Source organism: Scomber scombrus, chromosome 23 (genome assembly GCF_963691925.1).
Source record: "Scomber scombrus chromosome 23, fScoSco1.1, whole genome shotgun sequence".
NCBI classification, from domain to species: Eukaryota; Metazoa; Chordata; class Actinopteri; order Scombriformes; family Scombridae; genus Scomber; species Scomber scombrus.
Genome location: NC_084992.1, coordinates 724,053 through 741,129, shown reverse-complemented (window position 1 = coordinate 741,129; position 17,077 = coordinate 724,053). Strand labels below are relative to the sequence as shown.

The window sequence follows — 17,077 nt, the reverse complement described above, 5'->3', positions numbered from 1 at the left end:
ATAATGCATATTAATAAGATACAATTAAAAATTAAAAATTCAGTAAAGAAATAATAATAATAAAAAAATATATAATAATAAAAATATGTATTTATTTTTTAATTTTTAATTCTATCTTATTATTATTTATTATGATATATATTATTGTTTTTGTATTTTTTCTGACTAAAAAATTAAGTGTTCTTGCTTTAAATTCATTAAAACTCACTTTCATTGAAGCTTTTACTTTAAATGCTGATAATTTATTTTTCAACTCTTACTTTTTCCTCATGTCACTGATTTTTCACTACTTTTACTGTAGTTCTTAAACTCACCTGAGTCTTCAACACTGACTCTGAGGACACATCTGAGCTCAGAGTACGATCTTTTGGTCCGTGCTGTATCCAAGACTGAAATGTGACCCTCGTATGTCCCGGTATCGTTGGCGTTGACGCTCCTCAGAATCACAGAAACATCTCCGTCCTTCATCGCTTCGTCTCTCAGCTGAACCCGACCAACATACAACGGATGCTGGTACGATTCGTGAGATATTTCGTCTCGATAGAATAAGACGTAACCATCTGCGCTCAGGTCAGGTCTGATCCACTTCACCACCTCGATGGGAGCAGGTCTGGCCTCCCAGCACTCCAGCGTGATGTTGTCTCCAAGCTTTGCTTTGATCTCTGCTGGAGCTAAACAAAAAGACATTAATCATGACTTTGTACTGAAGTTCCTTGAGAAATGTACAGTGTAGTGAAAAGTCCAGATGTTGCACAATAATCTAGTGAAGCTGCACATGCTCAGTAGCGTCTGCCTGACTCAGAACTACTGTACGGAGACGGCGGACCTGATTTCATATTGAGATATATGAAACTGAAGAGGTTATCAATGCAATCCTGACTTTCCACAATATTTGGACCAGGACCAAACACAATGACAACTCGGACAGATCTCTGCTGAAACATGGCCGAGGCTCGTATTTACATGTGTAAGGCTCAGAGATGAAAAAGAGTTGGTAAGATGATCAATTATAAATCAGTTAAACTAGTTTTAAAATAGGCGGGGAGTTCCGGTCCTCTGAAATGAGGCCAACGCGGAAGTAACTTAAAACTGCATTCTATCAAAAGGCCACCAGGGGGCGACCGTTTTGGTGTCAAAAGGACTTCCGTCTCTATACAAGTCAATGGAGAATTCACCAACTTCTCACTTGATTTCTAACCTCAGTAAACGTTTTCAAAATGTGTTTATGGTCTCAATCGCTAGTTTAAAGCCTTCTTCAATGCAGTATGATGTTCATTTGGGACATTTTGGCCTCCCTGATTTTATATGTGACGATAAAGCAGGGTATGCATTAGGGCGTGGCTACGTCGTGATTGACAGGTTGATTGGTTCACAGGTTCAGGAGGGCGCCTCATGCTCCTCCTGATGCCCATATAAGTAGAATCCCTGTTTTTATTTTTCCCAGCATGCACCTCAAATTTTCCAGATGGCGCTCCTCAGATCCGATACTATTGGCCTCCGAGCAGCAGTCCACAAACCAATGGGTGACGTCACGGATGTTACGTCCATTTCTTATCTACAGTCTATGGTTTAAAAGCAGCATCAGGTTTGTTAAAATGTACATTTAGTATTTTTGTTGGTTTTATATCATTTGAAATGACATTTGCACCATTTTTTTTACCAAAACTAAGACTGAATGCTCCTGAAAATGTCAAATGGTGTAACCACAAAAGAATGATAAATATTACATATTTTATCACCTACAGTGTATTTAAGTGGACTTATACTAATAATGACTTCATTTAAAACATGTAAATGGTTCCTGATCTCCATGGTAACCAGAGTAAATGTAATATTGATAACAATTGTATTCCATTAGCTTTATTTAATATAAAGTTATAATGTAAGATCATGCCAAACTAGTTGATATGGTGTTTTATTGACAATTTACTGTTTTTAAGCAAGTTGAATTATTTGGTACAAAGTTTTTATGGTTACACCACTTAGACATTTCTGCCATAATCCTCTAATATATTCTCTCTAAATGGATTAAAAGCAGAAATTTGATGCTGGGTTCACAAAAAAAGAATGTGTGCAAGTTATTCATATGTTTATTTTCACATCCTTCTTTCCTCCCTCCCTCCCTCCTTCTTTCTTTCTTTCCTTCCTTCCTTTCTTCCTTCCCTCCTTCCTTCCTTTCTTCCTTCCTTCCTCCTTCTTTCCTTCTTTCCCTCCTTCCTTCCTTCCTTCCTCCCTCCCTCCTTCTTTCCTTCCTCCCTTCCTTCTTTCCTTCCTTCCTCTTTTCCTTTCTCCCTCCCTCTTTCCTTTTTTCCTCCCTCCCTTCTTTCATGTACTTCTTTCCTTCCTTCCTCCCTTCCTCCCTCCCTTCTTTCGTATCCTTCTTTCCTTCCTTCCTCCCTGCCTCTTTTCCTTTCTCCCTCCCTCCCTCCTTCCTTCTTTACTTCCTTCCCTCCTTTTCTTCCTTCCTTCCTTCCCTCCTTCCTCCCTCCCTCCCTCCTTTCCTTCCTTCTTCCTCCCTTCCTTTCTCCTTTCCTTCCTTCCTTCCTTCCTTCCTCCCTCCCTTCCTTCTTCCTCCCTTCCTTGACTCGAGGACAACAGGAGGGTTAAACATCATGTTTATGTCTTTTGTGTTTCAAGTTATTCATACGTTTATTTTCACATTTTAACCCTTTAAATTTAAATAAACCACATGGAGACAATAAAACACATCACTGACCAATGATGCAGCTCTGCTCAGACTGCAGGTTATCAGACTGTCAGTGCTTAAAACATCATCATAACAATAACAGCTTACCTCCATGTTCATAAGAGACGATCCAGCAGGCTGAGATCAGAGCTGTGAACTGAGCCGTCAGCACAGAGCAGGAAACACCCAGCTCCTGCAGAACGGAGGAGCTCTGCATTATTTACCAGTGTGAAGCACAGACTCAATCCTATCAGTTAATATATGTGTGATATACTCACAGGAAACTCTACTGCTCAGCCTCCTACACTAGTACAAAAAGCTCCGAGTCATCCTTCTGGAGGTTTGTATGATCAGATGAACACTTTCACTTTCCGTTCTCTGACACCACTTAACCCTCCTGTTGTCCTCGAGTCAAGGAAGGAAGGGAGGAAGAAGGAAGGAAGGGAGGGAGGAAGGAAAGAAGGAAGGAAGTAAAGGAGGAAGGAGGGAAGGAAGGAAAAAAGGAAGGAGGGAAGGAAGGAAAGAAGGAAGGAAAGGAGGGAGGAAGGAAGGAAAGGAGGGAGGAAGGAAAGAAGGAAGGAGGGAAGGAAGGAAAAAAGGAAGGAGGGAAGGAAGTAAAGGAGGGAGAGAGGAAGGAAGGAGGGAAGGAAGGAAAGAAGGAAGGAAAGGAGGGAGGAAGGAAAGAACGAAGGAAGTAAAGGAGGGAGGGAGGAGGGAAGGAAGGAAAGAAGGAAGGAAGGAAGGAAGGAAGGAATGAAGGAAGGGAGGAACAGTCAAAACAGATGGGGTCAATTTGACCCGGGAGGACGACACAAAGGTTAAAGGAACAGAAGAACAATGATACAGCAACATTAAAGAGGGACTGCGTAAGATGGCACAAAACAAAGTTACATGTTCATAAACCGATTTTAATGAACAAATTAAACAAAGCGATTCGTACTGCCGGGCAATTTTATTTTTCTAATCTAATAAATTCCAATATAAACAACTCCAGAGGGTATTTTAACAACAGTGTTCACCTCATTAATCCTTCCACAAACCACAGTAACAATCTAAATGTGATGAGTTTGCAGATTACTTCAATGAGGCCTTAATGTACGATCTCATAATCCAGAAGAAAGAATTGACCCCGTCTGTTTTGACTGTTCCTTCTTTCCTCCCTTCCTTCCTTCCTTCTTTCCTTCCTCCATCCCTCCATCTCTCTTTGTTTCCTCGTCATTACCTTCATTCTTTCCTCTGTCCTTCTTTCCTCCCTCCCTCCCTTCCTCTTTTCCTTTCTCCCTCCCTCATTCCTTCTTTCCTCCCTCCCTCCTACTTTCCTTCCTTCCTTCTTTCTTTTCCTTCTTTCCTCCCTCCCTCCTACTTTCATTCCTTCCTTCTTTCCTTTCCTCCCTTCCTTCCTCCCTCCTTTTCTTCCTTCCTTCTTCCTCCCTTCCTCCCTTCCTTCTTTCCTTTCCTCCCTTCCTTCCTCCCTCCTTTCCTTACTCCTTCCCTCCTTCCTTCCCTCCCTCCTTCCTCCCTCCCTCCTTTCCTTCCTTCCTTCCTTCCTTGACTTGAGGACAACAGGAGGGTTGAAGGAACTATTTAATATAAACTTTTTTTAATCTATTTCTGTTCAACATTTGCAGACAAAAAAAGAAAGAAAGAAAAAAAGCCGCCTCGTAGCTTCACTGACCTGCAGAGAGGAAGTTAGACTCATATCAGTAAACGTTAGGATGGAGCGAGAGTCTCTGCAGTGGCTGCTCTGTGAGTACGATCTGCTGTGTTTAAACATATTCAGATGTTATTATCTGCTGCGGTTAATACGAGGTGCAACACGGATATTAGAACATAAACATCAACAATGAAGATTTTACTGATCAGCATGAAGAGAAGAGGGAAGTAACTCATAGCATATTTAAGTTAGTTTTATAATTTGATGGATTTCTATGTATTTTAGGGCTGTAATTAACAATTATTTTCAATATTGATTAGTTGTTTGGTCTATAATTTTTCTTTTTTTTTAAAGGTGAAATATTTACATCCTCAAATGTCTCAAAGATATTCAGGTTACTGTCACAGACGACTAAAAAACAGAAAATATTCACATTTAAGAAGCTGGAATTACTATATTTAATTTGCATTTCTAAGATTAGCTTAAAAACAAACGCAAAAAAAAAAAATCTGAAAAAGTAGAAAAGAGTTTTCATGAATTTACCTTGAACAAAACGTTTACCACACATGATAAGGAGTTATTTAATAACATTTCTACCTTCTGCAATGTCTCGGAGCTTTTTATTGTAGGTTGAACTCTGTGGATCAGTTAGAGATCGCTTCCTCTCCTCTAAAGAACGAGACGTCAGACTGTAGATTTAAGGTTAGAAAAATATATTTTACATTTCTAGCCAAGCGGTTTTAAAATGTCTGGTATACTATCACAGCATTGTTGCACATTGAGATGATATGTTGTACATTTGAACTTCTGATTTTACACACATTCCTAATATCATCTTCTTAGGATACACAGTGACATCATCAACTTACAGTGAAATAATGTAGTCTGATAAACTTTTTCATATATGATTCATTCAGACAGTATTTTTATTTTTTTGGCCCACCTAACACGTGTATGTGTGTGTATGTGTGTGTGTGTGTGTGTGTGTGTGTGTAAGTGTGTGTGTGTGTGTGTCTGTCTCTATATTTTTCTAAGTGCTTGTATATATGTGTGGATATTTCAGTGATAATGATGATATTAATAAAAACAGCAGCAAAAAAAAAAGAATAATAAATAATAATAATTAAAGCTGCAAGCAGCGCTGAACGGGCCCTCGCCCCCTCATGCATGTCGGGCTGTGGCGCAGTCGGAGGGTTAGACGTCTTCATGTGCAGGCTTTTATTTGACGACGTTGCATGATGTGGTGAAATATCACTGCCTGTGTCCACTATGTGGCGCTAGAGAGCACCCGCCAATTATATGTCATGTTGTAGTATAGAATAAATAAGAGAAAAAAGAGGTGTGTTGCAAATTCTGTGGCATTTGTAGAGGTGGATTTTTGAATAAATGCTGTGATTAATAAATGCAGACATTTTTTCTATTGTGATTTGATCTATTAACAGATTGTTCCAGTGTGTGATGTTCAGTTGATTTCTTGTTTTCCAGTTTAGGAGGATTGTTTTCTTGGCTGTGAACAGTGTAGTTTTAATGAAATGTCTCCTAAGATGCAGGGTTGAGGGGATAGGGGGGGGATGCAGCAGCCTAATATATGTGATATGTGATTTGTGACTTGTATCCAAAATGGTCTAATTGGTGCAGAGTGCCAGAGATTCAGACTTGATTCAGACAGTATTCTGACTGTGCATCAGCTCGGTGTTTCTCAGTTCTCTGGAGAATAGTTTTGTTATGTGGTTTCAGTTTTCATCTCAAACTAACCAGAGTTTCATTTCTCTTTAGTTCTGCTGCTGCGCTGCGCTACGAACCAAGGTTAGTAAACTTCTCTGACAGTCTAACGCATCACAACTAATGTATGAAATATTATTATTATTAATATTAAACATTAATCCATCCATTAATCATATCAGTCCTGTTCTTCAACAACTTCACTGGCTTCCTGTCAAATTTCACATAGACTTCAAAATCCTGCTTCACACTTTCAAGGCCATCCACAACCTTTTTCTTTCTCCCTCCCTCCTACCTTCCTTCCTTCTTTCCTCTGTCCTCCCTTCCTTCCTTCCTTCCTTCCATCTGTCATTCCTCCCTCCCTCCTTCTCTCTTTCTTTCCTTCCTCCATCCCCCTTTATTCCTTCCTTCTGTCCTTCCTTCCTCCCTTCCTTCATTCCTCTGTCCTCCTTTCCTTCTTTCCACCCTTCCTCTTTTCCTTTCTCCCTTCCTCCCTCCTTTCCTTCTTTCTTCCTCCCTTCCTCCCTCCTTTCCTTCCTTCTTCCTCCCTCCTTTCCTTCTTTCTTCCTCCCTTCCTCCCTCCTTTCCTTCCTTCTTCCTCCCTCCTTTCATTCCTTCTTTCCCCCCAACCCTAACCCTAACCCTACCCCCCCCCCATCAACACTCAGATCAGCCTCCTCCATCAGCCTCACTTTTCCCTCTGCCCGTCTGTCCATCATGGGGTCCAGAGCCTTCAGCCGCTCTGCCCCCCCCCCCGACATCAGGAACATTAACTCTCTTTCCATCTTCAAATCCACCTTAAAACCCACCTCTTCAAACTTTCATACTCACTTTAATTTGTCATCCACCCTGCAGTTTTCTGATTTTTTTGTTGTCCTTTTGCTCTTTTAAATCGTTGATATGTTGTGTAAGGCGTCCTTGAGTGCCCTGAAAGGCGCCTTAAATAAAATGTATTATTATTATTATTATTAAAAATATAATGTTGACACACCAAACACACACTCAGAGGCTTTTTCATCATCACATCACCAAACACACACAGAGTGAAGTGAAACTTTGGGACCAGACGAGGTTCTGAAACTCAACTTGTGAAAGTCGAGACTCAGAACTCGACTTGACGTCTGCCGCCGCTGTCAAACCTACATCTACATAAATAATCTGATTAGTCGTCTCTTGAGTTGTGAAAATTTAAAACTATGAGTCACATTCATTCACTAACATATTTAAGGTTGACTCAACAAATGTTTAGAGTCACTTCTTCATTCGTCACATACAGCTGTGGTTGCTGTTAGAGGGTCGGTTAACCTTTAACCTTTGTGTCGTCCTCCCGGGTCAAATTGACCCCGTCTGTTGTGACTGTTCCTTCTTTCCTCCCTTCCCTCCTTCCGTCTGTCCTTCCTCCCTCCCTCCTTTCCTTCTTTCTTCCTCCCTTCCTTCCTCCCTTCCTTCTTTCCTCTGTCCTCCTTTCCTTCTTTCCTCCCTTCCTTTCTCCTTCCCTCCTACCTTCCTTCCTTCCTTCTTTCCACGGTCCTTCCTCCTTTCATTCCTTCTTTCTCCCTTCCTCACCTTTCCTTCTTTCCTTACTCCCTTCATTCTTCCTTTCCTTCCTTCTTCCTCCCTCCTTTCATTCCTTCTTTCTCCTTTCCTCCCTCCTTTCCTTCTTTCTTCCTCCCTCCTTTCCTTCTTTCTTCCTCCTTTCCTTCTTTCTTCCTCCCTTCCAGCCTTCCTCCCCCCCCTTCTATCCCTCTTCCTCCCTTACTTCCTTCCTCCCTCCATTCCTTCCTTCTTCCTCCCTCATTTCATTCCTTCTTTCTCCGTTCCTCCCTCCTTTTCTTCTTTCTTCCTCCCTTCCATCCTCCCTCCCTCCCTTCCTTCACTCTTCCTCCCTACCTTCCTTCCCTCTTCCTCCCACCCTCCCTCCCTCCCTCCCTTCCTTCCCCCTTCCTCCCTTCCTCCCTCTTCCTTCCTTCCTTCCTTGACTTGAGGACAACAGGAGGGTTAAATTGATACTAATTCATTAGTATAAATAATGACCGTTTTATTATAAGTTAATGTTGGTTCTGGAGGGCATTTCATTGGGAGATGAGAGGATCTGGTCTCTAACAGACGCTGCAAATAGAAACTACTAACAGCTGATTCACAGGATTTTTAATGGAGACTATTTTACTAATGTAAAGAAATAGAGGCTATAAATAGCACCACCTACTGGACATTACAATAATCCATTTAATGAGCAGCATCTTTAGTCGCAGACACTGATTTACACACCCTTCTTTTGCTGTTAAGTTATGTATTTCCTTAAAATATTTTTATTAGTAAATTACAGTCTAACTTTTGAAAACTGTGTGACTCCTTTCTTGTTGTCCTAAAATACAATAAATTCCCTCTCAGCCTCTCTGACTGTGAGTCCCAGCAGCTCTCAGATGTTTGAAGGAGAGTTTGTTTCTCTGAGCTGTGAGGAGGACGACAGCTCTGCTGGATGGAAGCTGAGGAGGAACACAACCAGAGACACCAGGAAGGAGTGTGGAGTTAAAGGGGGAAGATCAGCTGGTTCTTTCTGTAACTTCAGCTACATCATCCCACTGGACAGTGGAGTTTACTGGTGTGAGTCCAGAGAGGGAGCAACCAGTAACAGCATCAACATCACTGTCACTGGTAAGATCAGACTGTGGAGTTAGTATTGATGAAGCTGAGTGTAAATGATGAAATGCTGTAGTTTGTCTCTGTGTTCAGATGAATCAGTGATCCTGCAGAGTCCTGTCCTCCCTGTGATGGAGGGAGATGATGCCACTCTGCACTGTAAAACAAAGACCTCCAACCTCCCAGCTGATTTCTATAAAGATGGCTCCCTCATCAGGACTGAGCCTACAGGTCACATGACCATCCACCATGTTTCCAAGTCTGATGAAGGCCTCTACAAGTGTAACAGCAGCAGTCATGGAGAGTCTCCATCCAGCTGGATCTCTGTCACAGGTGAGGAAGTTACCTTTGATTTCACCACTTATTTCATCCACATGTTTATCTGACCAGGTGAGATTCTCTCTGCAGGTAAACCTACAACCACAGCCCCGCCCCCTGTATCTGCAGCTCCCCCCCAGCTTGTATTCAGACTGGTCTGCCACCTAGTGGTGTTCTGTCCATACTTCATCTCCACTCTCCTCATGGTGTCTTTATATCGACACAGACCCACAGGTAACACTCTGAATCATTCACTCACCTTACAGACACTCAGCAACTATCAATCAATCAATCAATCAATCAATCAATCAGAAAGTTCATTCTGGTGTGGATGACTGGCTAACAGGTGATAAAGTATCTACACTTTCTCTCTAACCTGCTCTAACTGCAGGAAATGACCTGCCTGTCTCCATGGAGATGACCCCGCCCACCCAGGCAGAGCAGGGATTGGATGATGACCACAACGATGTTGCTTCTGTCACCACAGAGCATCACTTCTAATATTTGGGACAGAGATACTTTTTGCTTTTTCTGCTAACAGTAAAATTACCTTTTATATATTTTGTTACCTACCAATCTAATCACTGATTTTTGCTGAAATATTGGATCATTTGAACATTTATTGAAATGAAAGCATGTGAGAAGTTTAGAGGGAAAAATCAGTATTTGGTGGAGCTGTTAACAACTCATAGACATCTGAAATGTGAGCCGACTACACACTGCTTTTTGGTTTCATCTTTAACAATGTGTTGTATTTATAAAGCTTGTTATATTATCAATTGTGTCAAATCTGCATCTGAAAAGTAACTAAAGCTGTTAAATAAATGTAGTGGAGTAGAAAGTACAATATTTCCCTCTGAGATGTAGAAAGTAGCATCACATGGAAATACTACAGTAAAGTACAAGTACCTCAGACTGTACTACAGTAAAGTACAAGTACCTCAAACTGTACTACAGTAAAGTACAAGTACCTCAAACTGTACTACAGTAAAGTACAAGTACCTCAAACTGTACTGCAGTAAAGTACAAGTACCTCAAACTGTACTACAGTAAAGTATTAGTACCTCAGACTGTACTACAGTAAAGTACAAGTACCTCAAACTGTACTACAGTAAAGTACAAGTACTTGAGTAAATGTACTCAGTTACTTTCTTCCATGAGTGTGAAGCATGCTGGGATACCTGAGTAGTATTTCCTCTGTCGTGAACTTTCAACTCTTGACTGAGAATCACTTTTTTTTCCTCGACATGACGTAACGAAGAATTAACTGTCTGGATTCTGCAGGGATGTTAAATATGTCGTCATGACATCTGGACACAAACACAGCTGGTTGATATGATTAAGAGTCTTCTTCAGATTCACCACTAGGAGTCACCTGATATGATTAACCTTCGTCCTCCCGGGTCAAATTGACCCCGTCTGTTTTGACTGTTCCTTATTTCCTTCCTTCCGTCTGGCCTTCCTCCCTCCTTCTCTCTTTCTTTCCTTCCTCCCTCCCTCCTTTATTTCTCTTCCTTCCTTCCTCCTTACCATCTTTCCTCCCTTCTTTCCTCCATCCTTTTTTTCCTTCCTTCCTTCCCTCTTTCCTTCCCTTCCTTCCTCCCTCCTTTCCTTCTTTCTTCCTCCCTTCCATCCTTCCTTCCTCCTTTCCTTCTTCTTCTTCCATTCCATCCTTCCTACCTTCCTTCCTTTTTTCCTTCATCCTTCCTTCCTATCCTTCCTCCCTTCCTTCTTTCCTTTCCTCCCTTCCTTCCTTCCTCCCTCCTTTCCTTCCTTCCTTCCTTCCTTCCTTCCATCCTTCCTTCCTCCTTTCCTTCCTTCTTCCTCCCGTCCATCCTTCCATCTTTCTTTCTTTCCTTCTTTCCTTCCTTCCTTCCTTCCTTCCTTCCTTCCTTCCTTGACTCGAGGAGGGTTAAGTGTCCTCTTCAGATCCACCACTAGGAGTCACTGTTGACACAGAGTCACTTTGTAAAAATGCAGTTTTTATTCTCTACAGCTTCACAACACAAACAGAAACAAAGACGACACTGTGTAAAGAGAACCCTTCATACAGGGATGTAGCTCAAAGTGCAATACAATAAAACAACAGCATATACAAATAATAATATATTTCATCAATTTAAAAACATTTGACGTTTATTAAGAATAAGTTAAAATGACACTAATTAAAAGCCAGATTTAATAAATGTTTTCATCTGTCACTCTCATAGCTTTAGGTCGAGTTTTCCATCATTTTGGAGAAGAATTTTTTAAAAAGCTGAAAAAATCAAAAGATGCAAAACAAAAATGTAAAAAAACAGCTTAACAACTCATCTGACTCAGTCGTTATGCTTAGAAATGATGCTCGGTGGTGACGTCATCTTCCCCGGTGGGCAGGGACGGGGCCGTTGCCACGGAGACGGCCTGTTGTTGTTGGTCAGCTGGTCCTCTTTTTGCAGAGGGAGCTGAGGACAGTAATACATTTATAATCATCAGGTGAATTATTTAAGTTAAGCACAGTAGATAGATAGATAGATAGATAGACAGATAGATAGATAGATAGATAGATAGATAGATAGATAGATAGATAGATAGATAGATAGATAGATAGATAGATAGATAGATAGATAGATAGATAGATAGATAGATAGATAGATAGATAGATAGATGAAGTTAGGGGTGTCAGTGACTTTTACCTCTTGGTTTGTGTAGAAATGAAAACACCATGAGGACAGTGGTGATGGAGAATGTGCCGAACTTCACTACGTGTCGGATGATTCTCAGCAGAGAGTCACGAGCAGGTTCAGTTTCAGCTGGAGGCAAATCTATGAAGACAAACACCGCTGGTCAGGTAAATGTCTGAAATCAAGATCTACTAACGTCAGAGAGTACCTGCCTGCTGTTATTTTATATTTTCCTAATTTGGTTTTTTCTTAGTTTGTTAAAATATCCTCACCTCTGACAAACAGCCAGCTGGATGGAGACTCTCCATGACTACTGCTGTTACACTTGTAGAGGCCTTCATCAGACTTGGAAACATGGTGGATGGTCATGTGACCTGCAGATTCAGTCCTGATGAGGGAGCCATCTTTATAGAAATCAGCTGGGAGGTTGGAGGTCTTTGTTTTACAGTGCAGAGTGACATCATCTCCCTCCATCACAGGGAGGACAGGACTCTGCAGGATCACTGATTCATCTAAACATAAACACATGCAGTTGACATTTTTAATTAAATGTGTAACTTTTAAAGATACAAACTCGATTGATCTATTTAACTGACACTGCAGACGCATCATTTTAACTTTAGCCCAATTTGGAAGGAGGGCTTTAGATTGTAGTTATGTTCAGGGTCAGTATGAAGAGTAAGAATTATTACAGCGAACAATACCCACTTTCATAATGATACATCAGTATTGTAGTAAGAAAAGCTTGAAAAAACAGAACCTATCCTCAAATCTGATGTAAACACTTTAAACACATTTAAGTTTTTTATGAGGAATCGATAAGCAGAAAATGATTATATATCGTACTAGTAAACAATCCTAACCTCTTCTTACTGCTCCTACCGTGAACAGTGATGCTGACAGAGTTGCTGAGCTGCTTTGCATCAGTTTCGCACCAGTAGATGCCGGTGTCGGGCCTCTTGGCGGTCTGGATCTTACAGCCGAAGCTAGTTGGACTCCCCCAGTCATCTCCACAGCTGGTAATCGCTTTCTTATCGATGAACCTTCGGACATTCCATCCAGTGAAGCTGCTGTTCTCACCACAGCTCAGATTCAGACTGCGGTACTCAAAGTGCTGAGATGAGTCAGGAGACACTGTGAGATTGACCCGGACTGAGTTCCCTGCAGACAGTCACCAAACAAACTGTTAGAGGACATCTTTTCAAATCAACAGTCAGGAGCCTAAATGAGTGTTAAAGTTTCTTTTCTTGCTGTTATCATTCCTCCTGTTCATACTGACCATTAGAAGATCCCTTCATCATGTTTACAATGGAAGTGATGGAGGACTAAATCCACAGTCCTCCTTCTGTGGAAACATGGATTTAAAAGTTGTCGTTTACTTTTCGAAGTTCTGCGTGGAGGGAATGCGTCGTTTGTCGTTGCGGTGCAATTCACCGCCAGAGCAGTAGGGGGATGTGCTCGTTTCCTGAATGGTTATCGGTGTCTCTAGTTGATTCTTTGTTTAGCTTCCGGCTTTTCCGGTCACAGTAAACAACAATGGCAACCGAAAGGCAGTCTTTATAATGGGACAATGAAAAGTTGTATAAATGCTCATACTTGTGCACTTGTTCAATAAGACGCTCTTCTACTTGGTCCATTTTATTTGTGTTTACCTCCCTGATCCAATGGCGGGGTATAGGCAGGCAACCGGAAGTTCACAATATCGGAAATACGTCGCTACCAGGCAAACCAATCTCAGCCCTTGCGGTCTGCGTTGCCTCGACGCGTAGTTACATTTCTGGGGAGGTGCACGTCAGGCGACGGCGTAGGGGTCCGCGTGAACGTGGACCCCTACGCCGTCACTCCGACGCAGAAGCCTAAATCAGCCTTAAGAGGGAATTTGATGCTAAAAAGACTGTAAATGTGTCAGATATCACTTGATATGACTAACTCACACTGATGAAGCTCAATAGAAGCTGCTCATCTACTTTAAATGACTGTGTGGACACACTGTGGATACAGTCCTCCATCACTTCCATTGAAAGCACATTTGAATGTCCTGATCACATTCACACCTGGAGGTTGCCCAGTACAACCAGTCTGATCTGCTGCCACTGACTAAGCAGCTGGGGGTTAAAGGCCATGCTCAAAGGCCCTTCAGTGGGGATAATGGGAGCTGAAGCCACAGTACACCAACTACCGAGACATCACCACCCCACTGGAGGGAAAGTACATGGTGTCCATAGTATACACTCATATCAGACAATAAAACTTGTGTGTTGCATGAGGTAAGAGAATAATAATCTGGAAATCTTCTTTAATGACTGCAGTGTGAGAACAGAATCCTGCAAACATCAATAAATGCTACAAGGTCTGAAGATTTGTCTTTAGATTCCTCACCTGTGACAGAGATCCAGCTGGATGGAGACTCTCCATGACTGCTGCTGTTACACTTGTAGAAGCCTTCAGTAGACTTGGAAACATGGCGGATGGTTATGTTATCTGCAGGTTCAGTGTTGATGAGGGAGCCATCTTTATAGAAATCAGCTGGGAGGTTGGAGGTCTTTGTTTTACAGTGCAGAGTGACATCATCTCCCTCCATCACAGGGAGGACAGGACTCTGCAGGATCACTGATCCACCTCAACACAGAGACAGATGGAAACCAGTCAGTGTGATGGTTACTGAATGTGACAGGATAGACAAAAGGAAAAGGATAAAGGTGGTTTGGGATGTAACTGGTCTGTTAAAGCTTCTGAAACTTTCGTTCACACCTATTCAATGCAGAAAATCCCCAAAGAGGCTTGTAGAATTTCATTATCTGATGTGATGTATTTACAGCAGTCAAAGAGGCAGCACTTCAACAGCAGTATGAACACAACACTGTCACTATGGGCCTGAATCATCTCATGTCACTTCCTCTTTTCTTAATAACAACTTCTATATAAAACAACAGTGTTGCATTAAAGTTTTCCAATATTAGCATGAATTAGCCTCATGATCATGACTGCAAGAGAGCGAGAGAGAGAGACAGAGAGAGAGAGAGAGAGAGACAGAGAGAGAGAGAGAGAGAGAGAGAGAGAGAGAGAGAGAGTGTAGATATATGCTATGAATTGGCCACTGCTAAAATATCAGATAAGGGGATTAATTACTTTGTTGTTTGTTTCATATAAATATGTGGTCCTATGTGTAACAATTTGAAAGCAATAAGCTTGTTGTGTAATAAGAATGCATCCCAGCTGGAAGACAGTTTACCCTGAAGTGTAATTAAATAGGTAGATCCTTGATGTTGACACGTCCCACTTGTATAGGTTAAAGGTTTATTATTAACAGGAGAGCGGGGTCAAACATTCAGTCAGAGCCCTGACCATCCTTTGTTAAACGATGCAGAACTAACCCATAAAACCCCCCACAGCATTGTGTAGTTTCAGAAGAAGGGGGTCACATGGAAGTCACTATTGCGCCTGTTTAAGGAGGTCACAGGAAGGTCACATATCCTGGACTGTGAGAAGATGGAGGATGGAGTCAGATCAACAGCCAATCAGGAGACGACAACACCTCACACATTGCATCAACATTCTGTATTTTTGTATAAATGGGTCAGGGAAAGGATAGGAGTCAGACTTCATGAACTGACACACACTGTTGTTCATCAGGGACAGGAAGATCTCGACCCAGAGCTCTGTATGTTTTATTCATTTACTGCTAAATAAAATAGCCTGTGAGACCGCTCATCTTCTCCTATCCTTTCATTTAACGAACACACAGACTGAGCTAACACATAGCGTATGATTTAGCAAGTAGAATTAGCTCAAGTCGCAACAAGAGAGAGAGAGAGAGAGACACAGAGAGACAGAGAGAGATTCTTACCTGTGACAGTGATGTTAACAGTGCTGCTTCTCTCTCTGTGTTTGGACTCACACCAGTAAACGCTGCTGTCGGACAGTTTGGCTGAGCTGATGATGCAGGCGGAGGACGTCTGGCTGCCCCAGCCGTTCCCACACTGGGAAAGCTTCAAACTGGGAACAAATATCAGTTTATCAGCTGATCACACGATTAAACTACACATACTGTTCATATTCTGACTCATTATTAGTCATCAATCATCCTTAATGAAGCCATCAGAGAGCAAACAAAGACATTCACAATCACTATTTTATGGTCCAGGAGAACCGTTTATAGAATATAATGAATAATAATTAGGGATGTCCGATATTATCGGCCCTCTGATATTATCGGCCGATATCTACTTAAAAATGTAATATCGGGAAGTATCAGTATCGGGTTTTTATAACCGATGTTTGTTCTGTAGGCTTCAGCATTTCCGAGTTTACATGATACAGCATGGGACGTGTACCGGCGCTTGATGACGTACAACAACAACACGCTAGACTCGTGGGTCGCTAACCGTGGCTAACCGTGGCTAACAAGTTCATAGCATCCACCGCCATGTAAGCAGATTTGTCCCTCTCTGTCTACAGGAAGTTGGCAGGAAATCAATCTAAAATCTGATGGATGATCAGCAGAGACTGAACGTTTGCCAGATGTATTGTGTTGAGTTGGTGGGAAACTAACCTGCCAGATGTGTATCTCCACACCTTCCATTCACCAGGGCTGAACTGCTCACAGCTCACACTGATGGTGCCGTACTCAAAGTACTGAGAGTGATTGGCAGCGACGGTCACAGAGGCTGGAAGAGACAGATGAGGAAAGATAGAAAGACTGTTTGTGTGGGTTGATAGAGATCAGGTGTGAAGGCAGAAGCAGGAAACTTGTCTGCAGCTACAGCAATGAAGAAGTGTGTCAAACTCACCAGGTCTGTGAGCAGATTTGACGCTGACGCTCCACAACACTGAAACGGCATGGCACAGTCAGACAACAGCGTGTGTGTGTGTGTGTGTGTGTGTGTGTGTGTGTGTGTGTGTGTGTGTGTGTGTGTCAGACTTAAATCACTTTCAGGGACAAGCATCAGACTTACAACCAGTAGATTGGGCAGCTTGTGTCCCCAGTTAGGAACATGTTGACTTCTGGGTCAGTGGTTAAAGTTAGAGTAAGAGTCCAGGAAATTAATGTAAGTCATGTCCCTAAAAGTGACTTAAGTGTGTGTGTGTGTGTGTGTGTGTGTGTGTGTGTGTGTGTGTGTGTGTGTGTGTGTGTGTGTGTGTATATGTGTGTGTTTGTGTGCGTGTGTGTGTGTGTGTGTGTGTGTGTGTGTGTGTGTGTGTGTGTGTGTGTGTGTGTGTGTGTGTTGATCAACAGGAAATTAATCAAACTAATTGTTTCCAAAGAATAATTTAACATCACCACAGTGAAACAATCCAGCAGGTTTTACCTTATAAATAAAGCTGAACTATAGAAGTGTTGGTTAAACATTAAATAAAGTTTTTTTCTACTTACAGACGAGGTGCAGAGCTGCC

General features: G+C 41.8%; 2 protein-coding genes and 1 long non-coding RNA gene across 3 annotated transcripts; 1 reads left to right on the top strand and 2 right to left on the bottom strand.

Annotated features, from left to right (window-relative positions):
• The first annotated feature begins 4,401 nt into the window (after positions 1–4,401).
• Positions 4,402–9,521, top strand: LOC134006257 (Fc receptor-like protein 5). The gene is made up of 5 exons (XM_062445344.1): positions 4,402–4,432; positions 8,454–8,717; positions 8,796–9,035; positions 9,111–9,254; positions 9,412–9,521. The coding sequence occupies exons 1-5, from the start codon at positions 4,402–4,404 to the stop codon at positions 9,519–9,521; spliced, it is 789 nt and encodes a 262-aa protein (XP_062301328.1).
• Positions 9,522–11,351: 1,830 nt separating this feature from the next.
• On the bottom strand, positions 11,352–16,264 carry LOC134006255 (Fc receptor-like protein 5; the record flags this gene model as incomplete). The annotated part of the gene is made up of 7 exons (XM_062445343.1): positions 11,352–11,464; positions 11,696–11,824; positions 11,956–12,195; positions 12,560–12,844; positions 14,063–14,302; positions 15,531–15,679; positions 16,236–16,264. Coding segments are annotated over 7 exons (1,185 nt in total), but the record flags the coding sequence as incomplete, so codon positions are not given.
• On the bottom strand, positions 16,265–17,077 carry LOC134006177 (uncharacterized). The gene is made up of 3 exons (XR_009927923.1): positions 17,058–17,077; positions 16,474–16,512; positions 16,265–16,350 (listed from the first exon to the last, which is right to left on the bottom strand). It is a non-coding gene; the product is annotated as an uncharacterized LOC134006177 (long non-coding RNA).